This window comes from Manihot esculenta, chromosome 17 (genome assembly GCF_001659605.2).
Source record: "Manihot esculenta cultivar AM560-2 chromosome 17, M.esculenta_v8, whole genome shotgun sequence".
NCBI lineage: Eukaryota > Viridiplantae > Streptophyta > Magnoliopsida > Malpighiales > Euphorbiaceae > Manihot > Manihot esculenta.
The window spans coordinates 3,327,415-3,354,624 of record NC_035177.2 but is presented as its reverse complement, the minus strand read 5'-3'; the positions used below and the strand labels follow the sequence as shown (position 1 = coordinate 3,354,624).

Below are 27,210 nucleotides of genomic sequence, written 5' to 3'. Positions count from 1 at the left end.
AAGGATCCGTACTGGCTGCTCTACATAGGTGAGATCTCCAAGGATCTCCACATCAGGTTCACTAAGAACCTTACTTGGATCTGACACAAACTTCCATAGCATAGAAACATGAAACACTGTAACAGCCCGGCCCCGTACGACCGGCCCTGTTACCGCTCACAGCCCGTTACACCTCCTGGGGGCGGCCACTGTGAGCAGCTCTTAACATCCCTTCACCCTCACGGGTTCCGGGCAGGATTTGTCCCTCGGGGGAGCCAGTACGGCCCGCCCTAGCCCGAGTGGATTTGGCCCAATTCCTTCCTCTGGGAATTAGGTCGCCTCCCCCACTGCTCGAACCCTTGACCTCCCACTTTAAGGGAATAGTCTGGTGAGAGTGAGTACCAATTCTTCTAGTAGAAGAATTGGTACTCACTCTCACCAGACTATTCCCTTAAAGTGGGAGGTCAAGGGTTCGAGCAGTGGGGGAGGCGACCTAATTCCCAGAGGAAGGAATTGGGCCAAATCCACTCGGGCTAGGGCGGGCCGTACTGGCTCCCCCGAGGGACAAATCCTGCCCGGAACCCGTGAGGGTGAAGGGATGTTAAGAGCTGCTCACAGTGGCCGCCCCCAGGAGGTGTAACGGGCTGTGAGCGGTAACAGGGCCGGTCGTACGGGGCCGGGCTGTTACATAAAAAGGCGCCTTTTTATGTAACAGCCCGGCCCCGTACGACCGGCCCTGTTACCGCTCACAGCCCGTTACACCTCCTGGGGGCGGCCACTGTGAGCAGCTCTTAACATCCCTTCACCCTCACGGGTTCCGGGCAGGATTTGTCCCTCGGGGGAGCCAGTACGGCCCGCCCTAGCCCGAGTGGATTTGGCCCAATTCCTTCCTCTGGGAATTAGGTCGCCTCCCCCACTGCTCGAACCCTTGACCTCCCACTTTAAGGGAATAGTCTGGTGAGAGTGAGTACCAATTCTTCTACAGAGGGGTATCGGTTTCCGGGCTGTTACAACTTTACTCGTAGTTTACTTTTATTTTGCTTTCAGTTTGTTTTCTTGGTCTTGATAAGAAAGATATGTAAGTATCAATTCCCTGTGGATTCGATCTTTTCACCACTATCTGCAGTTGTAAGATTGTTGATAATTGAAAATATTATTTTTGACCGACTTCGACAACTGCACAGTCACTTCCATAAATCGACTAATCATCCCAACTCTGTAAAAGATATCAGGTCTTGTACAATTCAAAAATCTTAAACTTCCAACAATTCTTCGAAATAAATTTGAATTTACCTTCTCACCATCATCAAATCTCATCAACTTGATCCACACTCTATATGTGTATTAATAGGATTGCAATGCTGCATCTAAAATTCTTTCAAAACTCTTTCAGCATAAGCTTTCAGAGAAATGGAAATACTTCATCTCTTTGCTTCACCTCAATGCCCAAACAATAAGTCATAATCCCCAAATCTGTCATTTCAAACTCCTATGCCATCTTCTTCTTGAACTCATCAAATATTTTTATATTTGAACCTATAAAAATTAAATCATCTTCATATGGATATCTAATGTGGATGTGGAATGCCCAATAGTATATCCATGAAATTTAAACTAAAATTCCTTCAAAACTCTTTCAGCATAAGCTTTCAGAGAAATGGAAATACTTCATCTCTTTGCTTCACCTCAATGCCCAAATAATAAGTCATCATCCCCAAATCTGTCATTTCAAACTCTTATGCCATCTTCTTCTTGAACTCATCAAACATTTTTATATTTGAACCTATAAAAATTAAATCATCTTTATATGGATATCTAATGTGGATGTGGAGTGCCCAATAGTATATCCATGAAATTTAAATCCCTAGTGGCATTAGTATCTATTGAACATTTACTGTAATACCCGGCTAGACTCCGGTATCGGAATTCCTACCGTCCGGTGGAATCTCGGATGTCGAAAACCTCTAGAAGAGTAAAATCATGTTTTTATAAAATGTTTTAATGTATTTTATGGTTTTAAGCAAGAAAGAAATTAAGTTTTGAATGAAAATAGTATTGAGAGGAAGACTCAGGTTCGGCCGCCGAACCTCAAGTTCGACTGCCGAACATGCATGTGCTTCGGGAGTGCTTTAGGCCCCCGAAGGCATAAGTGAGGGAAGTCCAGGTTCGGCCGCCGAACATGGCATGCATGCGGAGGCACGTTAGGCCCCCGAAAGTGGCCTGGCCAGCCGCCTATAAAGGGGTCCCTTGTCCGAAACGGGCGAGCTTTTCTCCCCATTTTCGGCCAAGGTGAGCTCTCCACCGTCCCTCATCGATTTTGAGCTTCTTCCTTCGAATCTTCATGATTTTCTTATGAGTTTTCACTTGATTTTTGAAGATTTCGAGCTTAGATCGAAGTTGTGAAGCTTGGAGACCTCAGGAACCCATCCTCCCCAAATCTCCAAGTTAGGTCACACTCTCTCTCGATCTTCAAGAGGTAAGAGTCGATCTTGAGCTCATTTTATGTTTTAAATAAGTTTTAAGAGGATTCATGGGGTAGAAATGCATGTTTAGGTTAGTTGAACATTGTTAGGTTTTTATGTGTGTTTATGAGCAATGTATGTTGGATATGCATGTTTGATGTGTTGTAGTTGGGGTTTAGGATAGTTTGAAGCCCCTAGGAGCTTTTGTATGTGTTTATGCATGTTTTGGTTGAGTTGTGAAGTTTGGGAGGCATTTGTGCATGAGTTGAGGCTGAGTTCTGCCTATGGAAGAACTCAGGTTCGGCAGCCGAAGGGACTTTCGGCCGCCAAACCTGCCTGTGGAGGCCAGCCTTTGGCTGCCGAATCCTGCCCCCGAAAGTGGACTTTCGGCTCTGGAGGGAAGTTTCGGCCGCCGAAGGTGCCGCCGAACATGCATGAGTTTCGTCTCTGGAGGGAACCTTCGGCCGCCGAAAGTGCCGCCGAAGGTGCATGACTTTCGGCTCTGGAGGGCCTTTCGGCCGCCAAACCTGCCGCCGAAAGTGCCCTGTGCAGCCCTCCTTTGCATGTTTTCTATGATTGTTTTGAGGTGTTTTAGGGGAATTTTGGGGAGTATTTTAGAGTCATGTTCTTGTATGTTTGGTCCCTCATTTGAGTCCACCTGTGTAGGTTCGGACCTGAGGAACCGAGGACCCCAGTAGTGAGTCAGCTGCTCCAGTGTCTGGTCAGAGCTAGCCAGAGGTAAGTGGAATAACTCTTTATGTTTTAAAGTAAATAATGAATATTTCAGCATGATTCACACATCATGGATACCATGTGATATATTAGGGTGTTTGCATTAGTATTCACGAATATGTTGCATTGCATATTATGTTGTTGATGTGGATGAATATTGAGTGATCCATTAGCCCTCGTATGTTATGTCATGATATGATGATGATACGGTATGGAAGTCCAGGAAGACCCATTCTACGTCCCTGGCACTATGTAAGAGAAAGTCCAGGAAGACCCATTCTACGTCCTTAGCATCTTGGAATGTTATGATATGTTATGTAAGAGAAAGACCAGGACCCATTCTACGTTCTGGCACTAATGGAAAATGTAGAGGGCTATTGGTGACAAATTCATCCTTGATGTGATTTGTTGTGTTGTGATGCATTTCATGAAAGCATGAACTTTTAATATAATGTTTTATTATTCTGCTCACTGGGCTCTTTAGCTCACCCCTCTCCCTTAACCCCCAGGTTTGCAGGTACGGGATAGACCATGAGGTCAGCTAGAGTAAAGTTATGGTCATGTAATAGCTAGAGGTGGACATGATAAATATTGAAATATAATGATTAGTATTAAACAGTTATGTAATGTAATGATGAGTATTGAGGTTTAGAATTGTGCTTGACCCTAGTATGTTGTTAATCCCTTTGAGTGCATGATTTTAATGATGATTATGTAAACCAAACTTAATATATGTTATCACCCCATTGGAGCATTGATGAGGACTCCAAAGAGGGGTTAATGTTTATGATTATGTTCATGAATAGTGCATGCACAGGTTGAGTTTGGTGAATGAATGAAAAGAAAAGTTCAAAATTTTTATGTATTTGTTGATCATATATAGGATTAAACAGGTTTACAGGATGTATGTCTGGCTTGCTACGGGTCCCGGCGGCTTTATGCCGATTTGGATCCTAGCGCCGGTAGCGGTCCGATTTCCGGGTCGTTACATTTACCAAATTAAAGAATTGTAGAAATGCTATTGTTGATTGGTGCAGGTTACATAAGAAAAACTCTAAGGTCATTATCAGTGATCTTACTCCTCATCTAGAAAGAGCAAAGAAAAAAATAGCAATTGGAATGCTTAAAACATTCAAAATATTGAAAAAGAGCTGAACATTAAACTTATAGAAAAAGGAAGCATATTGGGCACGAAAAGCTTAAATCAATTGGCTGAAGATGCGTGTAGAAACTCTTCCTATTTTGATACCCATGTTATTCAGAGAAGGAGGTGCAACTCAAGACAATACGAGCAATTAGTGTACCTCTCTTCATGATATTAAGAACATCACAATGCATTATTTTCAAAACATATATTCCACCACTAGACTTTCTAACTTTTAGAGTATACCAAAGGATAACTCTATGAATGAGTAACTAACAAAACCTATATCTCGAGAGGAGATTCGAAAAGCCGCTTTTGCCATCAACCCTATAAAGGCTCTAAGAAGACGGTTTCATAGGTTTGTTCTATTAAAAATATTGGTATATTATAGGTGAGGAAGTATGTTCAACTGTTTTTAATTTCTTTGATACAATGCACATGCCTAGAGGTGTTAACCATATAGCGCTTACTCTTATTCAAAAAGTTAAAAGAGGTTCTATAAAAAAAAAGTTCAAAACAAATCTAGCCTGCTCTTGGGTCTAAATACTTCATGTTCACTCCAAAACAACTTGGCATCTAGTCTTTAAATATCTAATATTGCGGCATCTGATAGATTTCTTGGCCTTTCGACAAATATCCCTAGAACTAAAGAACAAGCTTTTGCTTATATTCGGGAGAGGATCGAAAATAAAACCTTGGGTTAGGTTGAAAAGCCTTTTTCTAAGGGAACCTAGAAAACTTTTATAAAATTGTGGCATCTGCAATCCTGTTTTTACCATATCTTATTTCAAGCTTTCTTATACTCTTTGTGATCTGGTCAATTCAGTGATGGCTAGGTTTTGGTGGAGACGCAATAACAATGTCAAGAAGATCCACTAGATAGCTTGGTCAAAGTTATGTGGACCAAAATCTAAGGGAGATTTGAGTTTTGGCAAGTTTAACAAGGCTCTTTTAGCAAACATGATTAGAGCATTGTTTCTGCTCTGAACTCTCTACTGACGACACTTTTAATAGGAAAATATTTTTCCAATTCTTCCTTCCTTCAAGTTCATTTGGGATGTAGATCCTCTTGGGAATGAGGAGCAGTCTGTAGAGTAGAGACATTTTGAAGCAAAGTCTTCTGTAGCAATTTGACGAAGAGGAGATCCCTAATATTCTAGCCATGCCTACTTCTTTCCTTCACCATGACGATAGGACGATTTGGCATTATACCATTCATGGAAATTATTCCTTTAAATCTGAATATTATATAGGAAGGGAGCTCTAAGTAAGAACCTCATCGAGAATCGAAATTCCTGGCATGATAGAACCATTGGTTTTAGAATCACTTGCTTAGAGACATGCTGCATACCTTGCAGTGGACAAAGGTCTTTCATAAAAAATTATTGAAGGGGAATCCTTTACAGCTTTTTCAAGCCATCCAATCTCAAGTTTCCCCTTCGTTTATCTCAAACGTTATTAAAGTAGTTTCTTGAAAATTTGTTAACATTTAAAAATGAAAAATTAAAGGGCTTTTACAGCTATATCTATATAGGCGCGTGGATTGGCCCCTGGTTTTCAGGTGGCATTAATTAATAAAGCGTATTAATAGTGGAAATCCAAAAGCAAACAAAAGCACACTATTTTCACATTTTCATACATTGGGCCAAACAAAGTGGTCCATTGGCGGAAGCAGCCAACAAATTCTCCATTTTTAATTTGTCATTGTATTGGTTGCTGTTAAGGGAGAGCAAAAGTGCGGTTTAAATAAAAAATTAAATCAAATTTATTTACTTCAGTTTTTCAGTCCTTATAATTCTATTTATTTTTATTTTTAAAAATTTTTATTATTCAATTCGATTTAATTTATTTTGATCCGACTGCATATTCTTTATTCCTCACCCTTAAATCAGCCTATTATAATTTTCTCCCAAAAGCCTCGCCTTCCTCTCTCATTACCCTGCCTCATAAAGAAAATAGCTCAGCAGGTCCCCATCCCTAATTCTTCTCTCTCCCCTCAAAGTGAATCCTAGTTGCACTCACTCACACCCAAACCAAGCCCCCTGATTTTCAAGAATTCAATACCAACATTGATGCCTGCTGCTCCATTTGCGCTGCCTACTACTACCGTGCTAGGTGACTACGTTTCCCAATCTGCTGGAGCGAAACGACGAATTCATTTGTGTTTAATTCTTTTCTCTTTTTATCCCTTTCTACTATGTTGCCTGTTTGCATTTAATGCTTTTGTGTTGTAAGATGTAAGAAGTGGGCGATGACTTAAATTACCTAAAAATGTAAATGCTTGCTCAAAGAAAAAAAAAATAAATTGTAGAATACATCCGTTGTTATCCAACAGTTTTATTACAACCGCCGAACATGAAAAAAATTCCCATAGGAGTTTCATCACAATCAAACATCAAAGTGTATTTACCACAATTTCTGCTCAAAAGTGCTTCACTAAATGTAACAAGGAAGCAGCTTCAGTGACAAACAGTAAATAATACAATTTTTAAAGAAATTCAAACAGTGCAACGGTCAAGTTAAGAAAATTCTAGTGAGTCTTATGGAACAGTGATTTAGTTAATTGGAGATTAGTTGAATGAGAGAACTTAGGAGGGAGTTTGAAGAGTGGTTCATTTCCACTGCTCAGTTTCTGAAATGCCATCCCCAATGCGTATCCTAAGGCTCTGCCTACAGGAACAGCAACTGCATTGCCAATCTGACGGTACCTGCTCAAGGCATTTCAAAATTACCAAACACATACTATGGTGCTGAAAGAATTACATAGTGCACATTTCAAGTCAACAAAAAATAATTAAACAAATTAAAAAAATGAAGATTTTTGAAAGAATTTTTACTTCCAAAATATAATCAACTCATGTGGGTTATCAAACTTGGTCATAAAAATACAATCATAGCTCCATAAATAGTTTCCTCCCATTAAATTTTAACACTGTTACCGTTAGCCTCTATTATATCTTTTACTGTATAGACTAAAGATTAATGGGAAAATGCGAGAATTTTTTTTTTTAATATACATAGGGAAGTAAAGAAAAGTATACTTCGTCATTCAAGTGAAGAAAAGGAGAGAAAGGGAGGGGGTGGGGTGGAAGAAACAATGATAGTTAAGATAATAACTTCCGAACCTTTGTTTAACTGTTCCAGAGAATTTATAGTAATCAGGAAAACCTTGCAGCCTTGCACATTCTCTTATAGTGAGGACTCTATCCTGCTCTGGATGTACCACTGCCTAAAAATGATCAAATGCGTTAACCACAATGTTCAGGACATCTCATGATAAACCAAAGGCAAGAAGAAAGGACAGACCTGGTTGTGAAGATCTGGGTATGTCACCACAGTTGACACTGTCTCGTCCCACCATAATCTTGCATATGGCCTACACATAATTGATTAATTATAAGGAAAAAAAATGCAATACAGCAGCAGCAGAATTATCTGACAAACCTTTTTGACTTTCCTTGTTCAAAGGTGAATGCAAAATCTGGTACCTACAAGTAAATAAAATAGAACTTAAATCAGTTTTACTTAAAATAGCCTCATTTAGTATGTCCAAACTATGAATAGAGGCATCTAAAATGGTAATTTTCTTCCATTTATGCCTGTTCCAACTTGTTTCAGGGCATAGTTTTACTTTATTCACCTTCATAAGAAACTTGATACTTTAAGCTTAGTCAGTACCGCAACCTATTAAAACTAACTTCAATTGCACTTTTCCCCCCGGTACTCAGCAAGGAGATAATTGAACTCTTCTTGTTTGTCAATTGTTGTTATTTTAATATATATTTCAAAATGACCCAAGATTAATATATTCCATTTTAATGATCAAATCCAAGATACCCATCTAAAGAGCAATTGAAAGTTTGGAGCCAGACATCATCTTACATAAGGCTAGACATTCTGATGCGGCATGGGTCATGTTACGAATCTTGAAGATGCAGTGGATAAGAACATCACATTACTTCCTGGATCAATTAAAACTGACAAGGGCTCATATAAATAAGATTAAAGTATTGCTGTAACACTTAGCGCAACAAGATGTCAAAGAAGGGATCGATGCTTAAAACAACAAGCCAAAGTTAGGACTTAGGAGCGCATGGAAGCCCACAAGATGAACTATATGTGAACTTAATTGGAGGAAAGGAGTGAAGGGCAGCAATTACACGGCCTCGATCGCACAAGTGTGTGCCGCCCATGTTTGGGCTGTGTGGTGCATTATGGTCAAATATGCCTTAGGCTCCATTTTATTATTTTAATGGATTTGTTTAGAATAATTTTAGGCCCAATTTAGCAAGGAAAATCGACCACCATTGCACGGAGAAGAGTTTTTCCTAGTCTAATTATGAATAGAAGGCAAAAAAAGAAGAACAAAGTGTATGCTGAAAAAGCTAATTCCGGAAGATGCCAAGTAATCTTTGAACCTGGGATTAGGTTTGGATACACCTTAGAAAAGAAAGGTAGGTTTCCAAGCTAGACCCGTGAGAACATGGTCCATTCCAAGTGTTGGAGCAAATCGATGACAATACCTATCTTATTGACCTACTAGGTAAGTATTCATTTTATGTTACATTTAATGTTTTCGATTTGTCTCATTTTTGATATTTCAGATTCTAGAACGAACCCTTTTGACGAGGGAGGACTTGATGTGGACATGGGTTGTGATACGAATCTTGAAGACGGAGTGAACTAGGACATCATATTACCTCCTGAACCAATTATAAAGGCTTGTGCAAAGAAGATTAAAGCATCAATACCATACTTAGCACAACAAGAAGCAAAGCATTCGACGACTAGCCCCAATTAGGAATGCATGAAGGCCCACCAAATAGTGTATCTGAATTTAATTGAAGCAAAGGAGTGAAGGGCATAAATTACATGCCTTCCATCGCACAAGGGCGTGTAGCCCATGTTTGGGTCTTGTGGTTCATTATGGCAGAATATGTCTTAGGCCTAATTTTATTATTTATCTTTTATTATTTTAATGGACTTGTTTAGAATGATTTTAGGTGCAATTAGATAGGAAATTCAGCCACCATTCCTTGGAGAAGAGGTTTTCCTAATGTAATTAGGAATAAGATCTTTTGTATTTTTGGAATGGAAAGGTTTGACTGTTTGACTTGGAAATCCTTTCCCACTAAAAGTTAGGGTTACCAAGGCTATTGAAGCCTTATTTACAAGCATGGCTTGCCATCTTTGTTATTTTGACAATATTATTTTATTTTGATAAAATACAAGAGAGGATTTGTTTATCTTTTGTGTTGCATCAAGAATCGGTATCTTATCAGTGTCAATATATTTCTTAGCGATCCATTCTTATATTCTTGTTCAATTATTTATATTCTTGTTTAATTAAATTATTATTTAAGAGTGTACTAGAACAATCTAGGATTGATCTCTTGGCATGTGACTTTGATAATCTTTGTGTGACGAGGTTTTAGATTACATATTAATCTAGCGCTCCGCATCACATGCAATCAAGAAAATCAAGTTCTACATTCGAGGGCAACATAAGCTCTAACATATACCAAGCATGGACACAAACTATGTAGGCAATCCCCAGAGGTAATGAGGAATATTGTAATTAGATAGATTTGTAAAAAAATTGTACATTTTCTCTATTGAATAAGTGTGTTTATATACAAATTATAAAACTTTATTAAGACAACTCCTAAAAATCTTCGATCAATCAATTAATATTAATTAGCCTATAATTTTACAATCTTCTTTAATTATGTACAAATTATGTTCACACTCTCACTCCCCCTCGAGTTGGAGCATAGATGTTTGTCATAACAACTTGTTACAATTATATTCTATTTGAGACCCATTTAAAGTCTTGGTGAGTAGATCACCCAGTTCTCTCTTTCTTCATATAACTGGTGAAAATTAAATTTTCTTAAACCTTGTTACGGATGTGTGGAAGAATAATATTTGTTGTATTTCACAAGAGAGATTACAACCTATTTATACATGAGACGGTATCTAAACAGGAAGGAAAATCAAGCCTATGATTGTACAATAAGATTATGTAACTGACCTATCTATCAATATTTATTTCCTATATTAACATATTTACTTCCTATAACCTATAACACTCCCCCTCAAGTTAGAGCATAAATGTTAATCATGCCCAACTTGTTGCATATATAATCAACTCGAGTCCCATTTAGAACTTTAGTGAAGATATCTCCTAATTATTCTCCAGTTCGGATATGTCCTGTTGGTATTATCTTTTGTTGGACCTTTTCACGAATAAAATGACAATCAATTTCGATGTGTTTAGTCCTCTCGTGAAATACTGGATTGGAGGCAATGTGGATAGCTGCTTGATTATCACACCACAACTTAGCAGGTATCGAATTTGTGAACCCAACTTCTTCCAATAGTTGACATACCCACAAGACTTCACAAACGGCTTGTGCCATGGCTCGATATTCAGATTCAACACTAGAATGGGAGACCACAATTTGCTTCTTACTTTTCCATGAGACCAAGTTACCTCCCACAAAAACACAATACCCAGTAGTTGACCTCCTATCAACCTTCGAGCTAGCCCAATCAGCATAAAAAAAAATTCAATATTTGAGTGTCCATGGTTACCATAGAATAGGCCTCGCCCTGGGCCCCTTTAAGATACAAAGAATCTGTCCCAAAGCATCCCATTGGGCAACAGTAGGAGAAGACATAAACTGACTTACCACACTCACTGAATATGCAATATCAGGACGAGTCACCGTCAAATAATTCAGCTTACTAACTAATCTTTTATACCTTTCAGGATCTGCAAATGGCTCACTGTCGTCTGTGGTAAGTTGAAGGTTAGGGGTCATTAGGGCACTACAAGGCTTCGCGCCCAATTTTCCTATTTCTGCTAACAAATCAAGAACATATTTTCTTTGAGATAAGAAAATGCCTTTCTTACACCGCATAACTTCGATTCCCAAGAAATATTTCAATGAACCCAAATCGTTTGTATGAAACTGTGCTTTAAGAAATTCTTTTAGGGATGTGATGCTATCAATGTCACTGCCTGTGATAACGCCACATATACTACAAGCAGAATTACTCCACTATCAGAATTTCTATAAAACACTGAGTGATCACACTTACTCATCTTCATTGCAAACTGTTGGACCACCTCACTAAACCTGTCAAACCATGCCTGAGGACTCTGTTTCAAGCCATAAAGGGATTTTCGAAGTCTACAAACCTTGCCTGACTCCTGAGAAATAAAATCAGGTGGTTGCTCAATATAAACCTCCTCCTGAAGATCACCATGAAGAAAAGCATTTTTAAGTTGATGCAAAGGCCAATCATGTGTAGCTACTAAGGAAATAAACAATCGAACAGATGCGAGCTTGGCAACTGGGGAAAAAGTATCAGAATAGTCAACTCCATAAGTTTGTGCATAACCTTTGGCCAGTAAATGGGCTTTGAGGCGAGCAACAGATCCATCAGGATTTACTTTCACTGCAAACACCCATTTACACCTAATAGCCTGCTTTCCTGGGGGCAAGAACATCAACTCCCAAGTACCATTAGTGTCAAGGGCCATCATTTCCTCTTCCATTGCAGCACGCCAACCAGGATGGGACAAAGCCTCAATAATAGTTTTGGAAACTGAAATAGAATCTAAAGCAGTGGCAAAACAACGAGAAGAGGATAATTGATCATAAGAGACACAAGCTAAAATAGGATAAGTGCAAGTACGTTTACCTTTGCGAAGAGTAATGGGCAAATCCAAATCAGACAGTGAAGGATCAGGGAGAGCAGGATCTGTCGACGAAGAAGCTGGTAGCGGAGCAGAGTCAGAGTCCTCTAAGCGTCTGGAATACACATGAAAGATGGGAGGGCGACCTGGCACATGAGTGAAAGGTGTAGGAGTAGTCTGAGGAGAAAGAGAGCGAACAGTGTATAACAAAATGTCATCTTCCTCCCCCTGGGTGTTATAAACAGATGATGGCCGAAAAAACGGAGTGGACTCAAAGAATGTTACATCCGTAGACACAAGATACCGATTCAGGTCAGAAGAAAAACAATAATACCCTTTCTGACATCGAGAGTAGCCAAGGAAGACACATTTGAGTGATTTGGGATCCAATTTATTAAACTTATGGACGAACATCACGAACAAAACAAGTACACCCAAAGATACGTGGCTCAATAGGAAATAAAGATTTAGTGGGAAATAAAATGTTATATAAGGGATATCACCATGAAGGATGGAGGAAGGCCTGCGATTGATAAAAAAACAAGCAGTGGATACAGCATCAACCCAAAAACATTTAGGTACTTGGATTTGGAATAAGAGGGCTCTGGCTACTTCAAGAAGATGTTGATTTTTTCTTTCGGCAACTCCATTTTGTGAAGGAGTGTCAACACAAGAGGACTGATGAAGAATCCCTTTTTGTAACAAATAAGATTGAAATTCCCCAGAGAGATACTTTTTAGCATTATCACTTTGCAATATACGAATGAGAATATTGAATTGGGTTTGAATTTCAGCATATAACGCACAAAAGATAGAAAATAATTCTGAACGACTCTTCATTAAAAATAACCAAGTAGTATGAGAGAAATCATCAACAAAAGTAACAAAATACTTAAAGCCAGACTTAGACACAGTAGGACAAGGACCCCAAACTTCTGAATGTACTAACTTAAAGGGGGACGAAGCGCGTTTATTGACTCGAGACACTGAAGGTAAACGATGATGTTTGACAAATTGACAAGACTCACAATCTAAAACAGACAAAGAATGAAACTGTGGATATAACTTCTTCAAAGCCGAGAGAGAAGGATACCCCAAACGACAATGAACATCAAAAGGTATTAAACGCGTGGAACATGCAAGAGATCTAGGTAGTTGCTGATCCAAGACGTAGAGACCCTCTGACTCACGCCCTTTACCAATAATCTGCTTCGTCGAAAGATTCTGAAAAATATATTGATCAGAAAAGAATGAGACACAACAATTTAATGCACGAGTGAATTTACTAACAGAAAGCAAATTAAACGCGAACCTAGAGAGACATAACACAGAGGATACAGAAAGAGAAGGGGTTAAGTTGGCATGACCAGAACCTATGACAAAAGATTTAGTACCATCAGCAAGAGTAACATAAGAAGCCGATGCATGAGACTCAAGATTGGACAAAATGGTAGAATTACTTAACATATGATCGGTAGCACCAGAATCAATAACCCATTTGGAGAATGAAGACACAAGACATGCAGTAGAGTTACCTGACTCGGCAATTGCAGTGATAGAGGAATTAGAGGATTTCAGAGATGCCTAGTATTGGGTGAATTGTGCATACTCATCTGCAGATATCAAAATCCCCTGATCTGAAGGGGCCTCAACTGTCATATGCGCCATTTGTGTGCGCTGATTCTTATTCTGTAGTTTTTGACATGTCTTCTTAGTATGTCCAGGTTCGTGGCATTCCTCCTGAGTCAGAAGTAGAACCTGTTTCCCCAGAACGTTGAGATCCCTTACCACCATTAAAACCTCCCCTTTGCCCACCTCTGTTATTCTGTCTACCACTGTCATTGCGGCTAACAAGGGCACTAGTGGAGTGTGAAGGAATTGGAGATTCTGTACGCAATACCCTAGTGAACACATCATGTAACGATGATATTTCAAAGTCAAAATATAGAAAGAATATGAGATTTAGCCGTCTCAAACATTGGAAGGAGACCTGCAAGAAAGCTCATAACAGCCATTTGCTCTCGTTGAGCTTGTTGAGTTTTCACATCTGTACTAAAGGGCATCAATATATTAAGTTCTTCATAAACTCTTTTAAAATCCATAAAATAGGATGTCAAAGTTCTATCATTTTTCTCGGCTCGGTAAAACGCCTTACATCATAAATACGGGAAATATTTCCTTTGCCAGAATATAGAAATTCCAAATACTCCATTAATTCTTTAACAAATTCACAGTGATTAATAAGACTAATCACCTCACTCTGAATAAAATTTCGAATCTGCAGAAACAAACGAGCATCTTCCCTCATCCAATCTCTACGAGTTTCATCAGTTGGAGGATCCTTGGTAAGATGATCATCCATTCCAATACTACGTAAATAAATATGAATATTCTTACCCCAATCTAAAAAATTAGATCCATTTAATTTGTGTTCCGTGATTTTAGTTATCACAAGAATTACATCAGTTACAGTGGTTTTAACTTCAGCCATAAAGACAACCAACCCAAAACAATAAAAAAAAACAAAGGATCAGAAGAACAGTACCTGTGAACAATACCCGATGAACAGTGTCGATGAACAGTACCCGAATATGAATAGTACCAAAAACACCTCCACCCAACACCCGAACGGCAAACAAACCTCAGATCTGATAAGGGGACGGTGTGGCGACTCTGACGATGGTGAGATCCAAATGTTACCCTTTATGGTAACCTAAATGAACAGAGTCCCAAGTCTCTAAAAAATTTTAAAACTTGACGAGAGAAAAAAAATTAAATCTCTACGAGAATGGCTGTGATACCATGTAGAAGAATAATATTTGTTGTATTTCACAATAGAGATTACAACCTATTTATACATGAGAGACGGTATCTAAACAGGAAGGAAAATCAAGCCTATGATTATACAATCCCTAAAATTATGTAACTGACCCATCTATCAATATTTACTTCCTATATTAACATATTTACTTCCTATAACCTATAACAAGATGAAATGTCAATCAACTTCAATATGCTTAGTTTGTTCGTGGTATACTGGATTGAAAGCAATGTGGAGAGCAGCCTGATTATCAGGGTAAAGTTATGCAGGTGATGCAACGTCCATACCAACTTCTTTTGGCAGATAATTTATCCATAAAATCTCACAAGTAGATTGAGTTATAGCCATGTATTCTGACTCAGCATTGGATCTGAATATCATATTTTGTTTTACTTTTTCAAGACACTGGGTTCTCCAAACAAACACACAATAGCCTATAGTCGACCTTCCCTTATTTTTGGAACCCACCCGATCAATATCTGAAAAACATTTAACTGCGGTGTGCCCTTAATCACCATAGAGTATACTGAGTCCATGGATTCCTTTTAGATGATATAGAATTTGTTCTAGAGCAGCCCAACAATTAATTGTAGGTGTAGACATGAACTAACTTACAACGCTTACTGCAAAAATAATATCTGGCCGAGTCATCACCATTAGGGGTGTGAAATTGGTCGGTTTGATCGCAAACCAAACCAAACTGAAAAACTGAAAACCGAATTGCAAGAATTTTGAAGATCGAACCAAACTGAAATGACAAGTAAATCGAATTGAATAAAATCGGTTTGGTTAAAAACCAATCGGTTCCAAGTTAGATCTACCCTCCATCTCCATTCCAAATAACGATGTAAACCACCAAAAGATTTGAAAAAAAAAATTTAATAACACACAAGTAAAATCAGCAATCACATCTAGAACAACATATAGATAAATTATAAACAAATTAAATCACATATACAGGAGGTATAATACAAGAAAAATAAACAAAACTAAACAAAACTATCACCTATGTTGAGATTATTTCTATATATTGAGATTATTTCTGTAAATAGCCTAGATTTATAGTGATAATTAGGGATATGATTGTGTGATATAATTGTGATATGATTAGGCTATAATTAGGGAATTAATTTATTTTCTTACCTAGTATGTACTCTTGTAAGTAGTATATATACCCCAATTGGCTTGATTTGAATCATCAAGCATTTTCTCTCAAATCTTCTACTCTCTTTTTTCTTCTTTTCATCAAAGTTTCATGGTATCAGAGCCAAGAAATTTGGTTCACCTTTGAGTGGCAGACCGGCCACCTTACTTTGGTGACTTTCTGGAAATCAGTTAGTCTCACCACCCAGCCCATTCCCCACGCCGACCTCCGATCTATTTTCCGGCGAAGCACCGCCTCCGAACGGGCCTCCAGGCGCCTCCACGTACCACCCTGCACAGATTGCTTCCGGCCACGCGCCGACGCGTGCATCACTTTCCGGCGACCGTTTCACGCCGGCGATCCTTCTCCCAGCTTTGCCCGGCTCCGGCAACCACAGCCCAGTAGGTCCGGTTGTCAGATCAGCCCGCCTTCACACGTCCGTCATCCACGCGCGGACGTGTGCACATCCTTCGGCAACCGTTTCACGCCGGCGACTCTTCCTCCAGCCTCGCCCGACGCCGGCGACCCCAGCCCAGTAAGTCCGATCGTCGGATTTACTGTTCACAGGCGCTCTTTGGCAGATCCGGCTCCTTTTTTGCAGATTCGGGTCTATTTCTCTCGACATATTTGAGGAGCAAAACACCCTCAATACAGGTTCTGAGTCTCTTAAACCTGTCTTTTCAATTGCTACAGTAAAGTTGCAAGGGAATAATAATTATGTGTCTTGGGCTGCATCCGTAGAATTATGGTTTGTGGGACAGGGATATAATGATCATTTAACAAAAAACGCCACTGATATCACTATCACTTAACAAAAAACGCCACTAATATCACTATCACTGATAGACCCAACTGGGTTAAGATTGATGCTCAACTATGTAGTCTTTTGTGGCATTCGTTGGATCCAAAATTGCTTGCTTTGTTTCAATCTTGTAAAACTTGTTGTAAGGTTTGGACTAAGGCCAAAACGTTGTATACTAATGATATACAACGCATCTATAAGCTTATGTCAGATATGGTTCACTTACAACAAAATAATCAGGATATGGCTAGTTACTTGGGTCAAGTAGACACTCTGAAAGATGAATTTAATTCTCTTATGCCCCTTACTAATGATGTTGATGCGCAAGAAGGACAACGTGATAAATTTTTTATGGTTTTGGCATTAATTGGATTGCGATCTGACCTTTGCTCTGTGAAAGATCAAATTTTGACTGGTTCAGTTATTCTAACTTTAGAAGATGTGTCAGCTAGGCTCTTACGTATTTCCCTTAGTAAGAGTGATGCCACAGATATGGAATCCTCAGTTTTGGCTGTACAAGAAAATCAAGGACAAGGAGGCACTCGCAAAGGTAAAGAAAAGAAATTTCATTGCACTTATTGTGATAAAAAGGGTCACACACGGGATGCATGTTAGGCACTACATGGCCGACCACCACGGTCCAATCAATCTGATAATACTGGCAAGCCGGCAGCTCATCTTGCCCAATCTAATGAAGAAGGTCTACTTCCACAACCTACCAATAAATCTCAGAACCTAGATTCAATTACTTTAAGTGGAGAGGACTATAAAGAATACATGCAGTTCCAAGCAGCTAAGCAACATCCTCCATCTACCAGCATTGCTCATTCCGATAATTCCTTTGCTTGTCTAAGTCTTCACCTGTTGGTCTATGGATCCTAGACTCTGGTGCTTCTGATCACATCTCTGGTAATCACAATCTTTTCTCTACTCTTGTTTCACCTTCTACACCATCTAAAGTCACCCTAGCTAATGGTTCACAAACTCAAGTTAAAGGAATAGGAGATATACAACTTCTTCCTTCTATTTCTTTAACTACCGTCTTGTTCACTCCTGAATGTCCATATAATTTAATCTCCATTAGCAAATTGACCAAAAACCTTAATTGTTCAGTAACCTTTACTGCTGATTCTGTTGTTGTGCAGGACCGGAGTACTGGGAGAATGATTGGAACAGGATCTGAGTCACAAGGATTGTACCACCTTTCCACCTCTTCAGTTGCTTTTGTTTCTACTACGTCCGCTGAGCTTATTCATAACCGTTTGGGACATCCCAGTCTTCTCAAATTGCAGAAAATCGTCCCCAGTCTTTCTTCTTTATCTTCTTTGTCATGTGAGTCATGTCAACTTGGGAAACAAACTCGGGCTTCATTTCCCAAGCGAGTCAATAATAGGGCCACTTCGATGTTTGATGTTATTCATTCAGATATTTAGGGTCCAAGTCGTGTCAGTACAACTTTGGGATTTCAGTATTTTGTTACTTTTATTGATGATTATTCTCGTTGCACTTGGTTATTTTTAATGAAGAATCGATCTGAGTTATTCTCCATTTTTCAAAAATTTTGTGCTGAGATACATAATCAATTTGGTGTTCGCATTAAGGTTTTGCGTAGTGATAATGCACGAGAATATCTTTCCTCCTCTTTTTCTCATTTCTTGTCTACTCAGGGTATTACTCACCAGACCTCTTGCGCCCATACTCCTCAACAAAATGGTGTTGCCGAGCGCAAAAATCGGCATTTGATTGAAATCGCCCGCACCTTACTTATACATCATAATGTTCCGCTGCGTTTTTGGGGCGAGGCGGTCCTTACTGCCTGTTATTTGATCAACCGTATGCCTTCCTCTGTTTTGCAGCATCAGAGTCCTCATTCGGTTCTCTTTCCTAACCAGACCTCCAACCAGTTGTCACTGCGAGTTTTTGGATGTATATGTTTTGTTCATGATCATACCCCTGGTAAAGACAAACTCCAGCTCAAATCAGTTAAATGCGTCTTTCTTGGCTATTCTCAGCTTCAAAAAGGTTACAAATGCTATGATCCCACTACCAACAGATATTTTGTCTCTGCAGATGTCACCTTTTTTGAAACCTCCCCTTACTTTTCTTCTAGTCCAACGCATAAAACCTTTGTTCCTAGCGCTTTGCCTGTACCTACACCTCTTGTATCTCCTTGGCCTCATGTCAGTCCACCCCTTCAGGTCTACACCCGTTGGCCCCACCCATCTGCTACTAACACTGATACTTCTCTCCCTGATGCAGTTACCTCTAGTGACTCACCTCCAGTGACTCACCTCCAGTTCCATCTTCACCTCCTTCGGTCATGCCTTCAGTAGCAATAGCTACTCCTCTTGCTCTCCGAAAAGGTATTCGCTCTTCTCGCAATCCTCATCCCATTTATAATTTTGTGAGTTATCATCGTTTGTCTCCTTCCTATTATACTTTTGTTTCCACCATGTCTGCTGTTTCTATACCCAAGACAGTTAGAGAAGCATTGGATCATCCTGGTTGGTGTAATGCAATGGTTGAGGAGATGACTGCTCTTCATAATAATGGAACTTGGGAACTGGTCTCTTTACCACCTGGCAAGTCTACTGTTGGTTGTCGATGGGTTTACACAGTTAAGGTGGGACCTGATGGCAAAATTGATCGCCTTAAAGCTCGCCTTGTAGCTAAAGGTTACACTCAGATTTATGGGCTTGATTACAGTGATACTTTCTCTCCAGTAGCCAAAATAGCTTCTGTTCGTCTCCTTATCTCACTGGCCGCAATTAATCACTGGGCCCTTCATCAACTGGATATTAAAAATGCATTTCTTCATGGAGAACTCGCCGAAGAAGTCTATATGGAGCAACCTCTGGGGTTTGTTACTCAGGGGGAGTCAGGCTTAGTATGTCGTCTTCGACGCTCATTGTATGGTCTAAAACAGTCTCCAAGAGCATGGTTCGGGCGATTCAGCAATGTAGTTCAACAGTTTGGAATGTCTCGAAGTGATTCTGATCATTCCGTATTTTTTCGACATAATGGCAATAGATGCATCTACTTGGTGGTCTATGTTGATAATATTGTCATTACAGGAAATGATCATGATGGAATCTCTCAGCTTAAACAACATTTGTTTAGTCATTTTCAAACTAAAGACCTTGGAAAATTGAAGTATTTCTTAGGGATTGAAGTGCCACAGTCTAAAACAGGTATCGCAATTTTTCAACGAAAATATGCTTTGGACATATTGGAAGAAACATGCATGTTAGACTGTAGGATACTCCCATGGATCCAAATGTCAAACTGGTTCCTGAACAGGGGGAACCACTTAAAGACCCTGCTAGATACAGAAGATTGGTTGGCAAGCTCAATTATCTCACTATCACTCGACCAGATATTTCCTTTGCTGTAAGTGTATTTAGTCAATTTCTTCAAAATCCATACAGTAGTCACTGGGATGCAGTCATTCGCATTCTCAGATATGTCAAAGGAGCTCCAGGACAAGGACTACTCTATGAGAATAAGGGTCACTCACAAATTGTTGGCTATTCTGATGCAGACTGGGCAGGTTCTCCTTCAGATAGACGATCTACTTCAGGATATTATATTATGATTGGAGGGAATCTTATATCCTGGAAAAGTAAAAAACAGAGTGTGGTAGCAAGATCAAGTGCAGAAGCAAAATATCGAACTATGGCTTTAGGGACATGTGAACTCATTTGGTTGAAGCAACTCCTTCAGGAATTGAAATATAGCGATACTGGTCAAATGAAGTTGATATGTGATAATCAAGCAGCCCTCCATATTGATCAAATCCAGTTTTTCATGAGAGGACGAAGCATATAGAGGTGGATTGCCACTTTATTAGGCAAAAGATTGAGTCCGGATGCATTTCTACTAGCTTTGTCAACTCAAATGATCAACTAGCTGATGTGTTCACAAAATCACTTCGAGGATCACGAATAGAGTATATTTGTAACAAGCTTGGAGCATATGATATGTACGCTCCAGCTTGAGGGGGAGTGTTGAGATTATTTCTATATATTGAGATTATTTCTGTAAATAGCCTATATTTATAGTGATAATTAGGGATATGATTATGTGATATGATTGTGATATGATTAGGCTATAATTAGATAATTAATTTATTTTCTTACCTAGTATGTACTCTTGTAAGTAGTATATATACCCCAATTGGCTTGATGGGAATTATCAAGCATTTTCTCTCAAATCTTCTACTCTCTTTTTCTTCTTTTCATCAAAGTTTCAACCTAAAACTCCAATATAAGTGAAAACCCACAAATGTGAGGAAGAAGAAGAAGAAAAGCCACATTCGTCGTCAATCTGCAGTGAAGACTCGCCGGCATGCATGCTGCTGTTTGGGCTCCTCAAAAGCGTTGCTACGATCTAGGAATGAAAGGGACTCCTTGTTGATTTATATGTGAAATTATATAGGCAAATAAATTGAAGGAGAAGGAGAAGAAGAAGATGATGAAGATGAGTTTAGATGAAAAGCAAATTTGGAATGAATGACACAAATGAAGGAGATGAGTTAGAGTTTTACTATGTATATAGATATATGGGGCTAAAAACAAGCTCACATTGGAAACTTGGTTCAGTTCCGTTAATTCGGTTTTTTTCACTAAATTAACCAAATCGAATAAAAAAATCAAAATTTTTTAAAATGAAATTCGAAACCAAACCGATTAACTAAAAAACTGAACCAAATCAAAAACAATTCGGTTCGATTTTCGATTTAAACCGTTGCATGCTGCATGCTCACCCTAATCATCGTAAGATAGTTCAATTTTTCAACCAACCTCCTTTACCTCTCTGGGTAATCATAGAGATCTCCATCATCCTTCATGAGATATACATTAGAAATCATTGGTGTGCTACAGAGTTTAACATCCAACTTTCCAGTTTCTGCAAATAAGTCAAGGACATACTTCTTTTGAGATAAGATTTCTAAAACTGACCCAAGTTTTTGATATGAAAACTTGCATCAAGAAGGATTTAAGAGAAGAGGTCTCTGCATTATTATTCTCTGTAATGATAATGTCATCAACATACATAACAAGAAGAATAATACCAGCATCTTTATGTCTATAGAAGACTGAGTGATCACACTTACTTTTTTTCAACTCAAATTTTTAAATAATTTCATTGAACTTGCCAAACCAAGCACAGGGATTCTGCTTCAAACCATATAAAGATTTCTCCAAACAACAAACTTTCTCATACTCCCCATGAGCAATAAACCCAGGTGGTTGCTCTATATATACCTCCTCTTGGCAGTCACCATGCAGAAAGACATTCTTGGTATCGAGCTGGTATAAAAGCCAATGTTGAGAAGCAGCCAAGGAAATGAACAAGCGAACTGAGGTCATTTTGGGTACAGGAGAATAAGTCTTAGAATAGTTAACTCTATAGGTTTGTGCGTATCCTTTAGCGATAAGACAGGCCTTAAGTCTTGCTATGGAATCATCTGGATTGACTTTGATGGCAAACATTCATTTACAGCCCACAGTCTTCTTGCCATGTAGTAAATCCACTAGTTCTCAAGTATGATTTTCATCTAGAGCCTTGATCTACTCAAGTATTTCACCACGCTATCCAGAATGGGTCAGGGCCTCTTTAATTGTCTTGGGTAAGAAAATAGAATCTAGAGAGGTAATTAAAGAGATAAAAGAAGGAGACAGATAATCATAAGAAAGAAAATTAGCAATAAAATAGATAGACTTATACTGTCATTTACTTTTATGAAGACTTTATGAAGACTAATGGAGAGGTCAAGATCACTCGGTGATGGATCCGATGGCGAAGAAAATTCTAGTGTAGGACATGTATCATTGGATACTAGTCTTCTAGAGCGAACTTGAACTACTGGCAGTGTAGCAGAAGGCTGTGTTCTAGAAGAAACCCCTTCAATGGCTTGTGAAGGAGAAGACAAACTAGTGAAGATATCATTATCTGATGTGACTCTATAAATGAGCCACTCATCTTCCTCCTCTTGACTAGTAGAAGGCTGTGCTGTAGAGAAAAAAGGGATTTTTTCATAAAAGACCACATCAATTGAAACTAAATATTTGTTAAGGTTTGGAGAGTAACATCGATACCCTCTTCTGACGACGAGAATATCCCAAGAAAATACATTTCAAAGCTTTAGGATCAAGCTTAGTCATGTAAGATCGAACATCCTGAACATGGTATGCACTGCCTAAAAAACGTGGTTCTAATGGAAATAATGACTTATTAGGAAAGAGTACACCATATGAAATATCTCCATTTAGTACCGAGGAGGGCATACGATTAATGAGAAAACATGTGATAGAGACAGCGTCAGCCCATAATTGCTTAGAAACTTCCATTTGGAATAACAGAGCACGAGCAATCTCAAGAAAATGCCTATTCTTCCTTTCGGCATCCCATTTTGAACAAGTGTATCCATATATGATAATTGATGAAGAATACCATGTTGACTCATATAAGTTTGAAATGAGCTAGACATGTATTCTTTAGCATTGTCACTTCGTAAAATGTGCACAAAAGTATTAAATTGAGTCTTAATTTTAGTGTAAAAAGCAGAAAAATGAGAAAAAACCTCACATAAAAAATTAAATGAAAGGCAACAAAAAAGTTGCTCCTTCTAGATTTCGGTTGAGAAGGTAAGTAATTCCAAGGACCTATATATGTGGATTGATTGGCGAACATAAATTGCAAATCTACATTAAAGGTGATGAGGACCACATATAGTGTCAAGGCATAAACTTGAAGCAACTGCAATGTGGAGCTGGCTGCATAAAGGGATGAAGGATCTATCAATTTATTCCACTGCCACAAGCAACATATTCAAGGATAGAATACAGCAACGCTGTCTCAATTTTCTGTTGCTAGGAACTGTTAACATGTACATAGAGGCAAATTGGTGAAGAAGGATAATTGTTATGATATTATTTGTCAAACTAAACAAAAGTAAAAGGATTAGTGTGGTTGGCTTGATTCTCACACTAGAGATCATCTCATGATAGCAATCTCAAGTGCAAACCACAAATTTGCAATTATATTGAAGCTCATATAACGATTATAATCTAAATCTATGGCATGTGTTAAATTTGAATCAGGTTTAACTCATCCTAAAAGCTAGTTTAAGGGGGATGAGTACCTAAGACCCTTATAAGAGACGCACGTTACCTCTATCCAAAATCGATGTGGGATTCAATATGTCTCCTTCACGGCCAGAATTACACTGGAACGTGAAATATTTACGGGAGGTCCAACATCGGTGGGAAGGCTTTGATACCATGTTAAATTTGGACTAGACCTAACTCACCCCAAAAATAGCTAAAGAGGAAGGAGTGTTTAAGGCCCTTATAAGAGACACTTTACTCTATCCCAAACTGATGTGAGATTCAACAACATATTCACTTATTGAGAAAAAATAGACAATCTGACTAGGGGGAATATAACAGAGCACTCACAAGTGGCTTTCCAGATGGCAACAGCTCTTGCTCCTTTTCTGGATCCCGGCGGACAACATTATCACTTCCTACAACTACACCAGGTAGGTCCCTGAAATTTGCTCCCTGTAAATGCTCTAGGTGAGAAAGAAAGTAAAGTACAAATGCTCAACATAGATATGAACTAATCCAACCTTTCTTTTGGGGATTAGGCAAACTCGAGCATAGTCTTCTTCGGTCAATGTGTATGGACGATGATCATATAATAAATTCTTTGTTTTTGTAGTGCCTCCATGTGAGAAACCAGTCATCTCTAAAATCACAAACACACACAATACAAGTGATCAGTACTTGACTCCATGATCTATATCTCTCTCTCAACACTCATCTGTTTTTAGATATAAAACTAGCAGTCAATCAGAATATAAGGGCCATTTTACAAAAAGCATCAGTTTAGCAAATAGCATTAAAAAAAATATGAATACATCTGCAGCTAAGATTATAAAGAATGATCAGTTTAATAGGTAAGCCTTCAGTTCTAGGATGTATTTCATTTTTTTCTTTTTCTGTGAAATACAAATATAGGCTATCTAGTCTAAGCATACTGTTATGGAAACTAAATATGTATAGATATGTGCTTGATTGTAGGCTTGATTTTAAAACTTAATAGCTTGATTTTAGGCTTAATTTAGGAGATTAGTTTTCCTTCTTTAACTAGGACTCTTGTATATAAATTTGTACTATTCTTTTATACAAACACACAAAAAAAATTCAAACTTCCACATGGTATCAGAATCTATTGCATTTTTGTTTCTCTTTGGGTTAAGTGTCCTGCCACTTTGAGATTAATCATTTGGAGTATTCCATTCACATCACGGCCCCTCGGGGAGAAAGCTTGGCCACCGATCGGCTTCCTGTTAAGATCTGATGATCGGAAGTGAAGCATGTGGCTCCCGATGCCACCTGAATTTCTCGCCCATAGCCCATGCGCCGGAGCGTGATCGGCGCGTGCATCTTTCTTCGGCATCCTCCAGTGACTGCAGTTGGTTCTTGCCGCCTCTATGTCACAATTCAATTCCTGAGTTCTCTTTTGGTATTTGACACCAACTGTTTGGTGGTTCTTTGGATTTTTTGGATTTTTGGTACTGTTGAGTACTATTGGGTTTGGGTATTGTAGCCTTGGGTGCCATTTTTGAAGTTTGGTGCTTTATTTGAGGAGATTATGCTTTAGTGGCTTGGAATTTAATTTTGACTACCACTAAGAAAAGGGTTTTACCTGGTAGTTATTTCCCGTGGTATCATTTGGCTTGGAATTGGCTTGGAGCTATTTTGTCTTGTCAAATGGCAATTGCATCTCAGAACACTATTTTAGCAAAAGAATTTGCTCAGTTTTTCCAATATAAAGAGTTATTAAGGCTCATTAATTCCTTTGTCACTACTATCAATAAATCAGGTACACCCACGTCTTATCTTGCCTCTTCTTCTACATGAGTTATTGATCAAGTGCTACAAATCAAATGACGGATAATTCTAGTCTTTTATTTGCTTTTCAATTGCATAGAAACTCATACTCTATTGCTTTAGCTAATGGATCTACCTCCTGTGTCGTGAGTTTTAGGATTGCAAACTCTATGCTATCCGTCTCTCTGACTGTCATGTTTTATATTTGCTGCAACTCTCTTTTTGTTGACTTATTTGCTGATCCTAACTGATTCTAGGGATATAATTTGATTTGATTTGATTAGGATCCTTAATTATCTCTGTAATTATTATTTGATTATTTACTTCCTATTTAGATATAATTCTTTGTGTATAAATAGTCATATAAACCAATTGTAAAGATTAAGAGTGAAATACAAGAATTCTCTAAATTTTTCCAAAATTCTTCATGGTATCAGTCTTTTCCTGATTTTAGAGTTCAAATTTAATTTTTCCTCTTTAGGGTTTCAAAACCCTAGATCTACCTTTTTTGGTACTAACTCATCCTCATCTAGGAGCCTTTCCTCCTCTCACCGCCGGCACCAGAACTGCCGCCGGTCGATTGCCCAGCTTCGACGTTGAAAAAGCCCGCACGTGAGGCTCACGCGGCTCCCTTTCCCAGCGCGTGACCAATCACCTGACATTGCTTCGCGGCTCCGATCGCTTCAGCGATCATTCCGACCATCTTTCCGGCCTTCCCGTGCCGCTACCCGGTCTTTTGGTGAATCGGTTAGACTTTCTTGTGTGTACAACCTTGGGTACCTCCTATTCTTTCACGGTTCACAAATCTTTACCATGGCAGAAGGTAAAAGGGTCTCGATTCCTAACTCTGATTCCTCGTCCTCCGGTGCCACATCTAACTTTGTAAAGTCAGGTAATGCTTCCTCTCTTAATAATGTTCCATGGATTATCGATTCTGGTGCGAATAGACACATGATAGGCTCTTCTAAGGGCTTTCTCAATTATTTTCCTTCTCTAACCAAAGATAGTGTCAGAATTGCTGATGGCTCTTTTACTCCCATATCCGGAATAGGTTCTGACATCCAACATTAAATTATCATCTGTCCTTCATGTTCCCCACTTTCTTGTCAACCTTTTATTTGTGAGTGCTATTACCAATGCCCTTAATTGTAAAATTGAATTCTTTCCTAATCATTGTGTTATTCAGGATCTTCGCACAGGAAAGAGGATTGGCAATAGTAGGCTGCATGATGGCTTATATATGTTGGAGAGTAATTCAAGTTCTTCGATATCTTAAGCCTGTTTTGGAGAAAATAAGGATGTCGATCAGGAAATAATACAGTGGCACAAACGGTTAGGGCATCCATCATTTTTTGCCTTAGAAAAACTTTATCCTATTTGTTTGCTAGAACTCAGTTTGATTCTCTATTTTGTGATGCTTGTGAGTATGCTAAACACACTAAAACATCCTATCCTTTGAGTCATAATAAAAGTCAAATTCCTTTTGTGACTATTCATTCTGATGTTTGGGGGCCT

At 38.8% G+C, this 27,210-nt stretch overlaps 1 protein-coding gene across 9 annotated transcripts in view; it reads right to left on the bottom strand.

Moving 5' to 3' along the window:
- Positions 1-6,622: 6,622 nt before the first annotated feature.
- LOC110605113 (DNA (cytosine-5)-methyltransferase CMT2) overlaps positions 6,623-27,210 on the bottom strand; it is a 64,010-nt gene continuing 43,422 nt past the window's right edge. For 5 of the 9 annotated variants that reach the window (XM_021743436.2, XM_021743437.2, XM_021743438.2 and 2 more), the window contains 6 exons: positions 24,429-24,547; positions 24,256-24,360; positions 7,762-7,805; positions 7,624-7,693; positions 7,443-7,546; positions 6,623-7,025 (listed from right to left, as the gene is read on the bottom strand). In XM_021743436.2, the coding sequence (XP_021599128.1) occupies positions 6,848-7,025; positions 7,443-7,546; positions 7,624-7,693; positions 7,762-7,805; positions 24,256-24,360; positions 24,429-24,547 (620 nt within the window). In that variant the 3' untranslated portion in view covers positions 6,623-6,847. Of the gene's footprint in view, positions 7,026-7,442; positions 7,547-7,623; positions 7,694-7,761; positions 7,806-24,255; positions 24,361-24,428; positions 24,548-27,210 lie in introns of those variants that run through there. The other 4 variants (XR_002486324.2, XR_006349199.1, XR_002486325.2 and 1 more) reach the window with 4 other exon arrangements.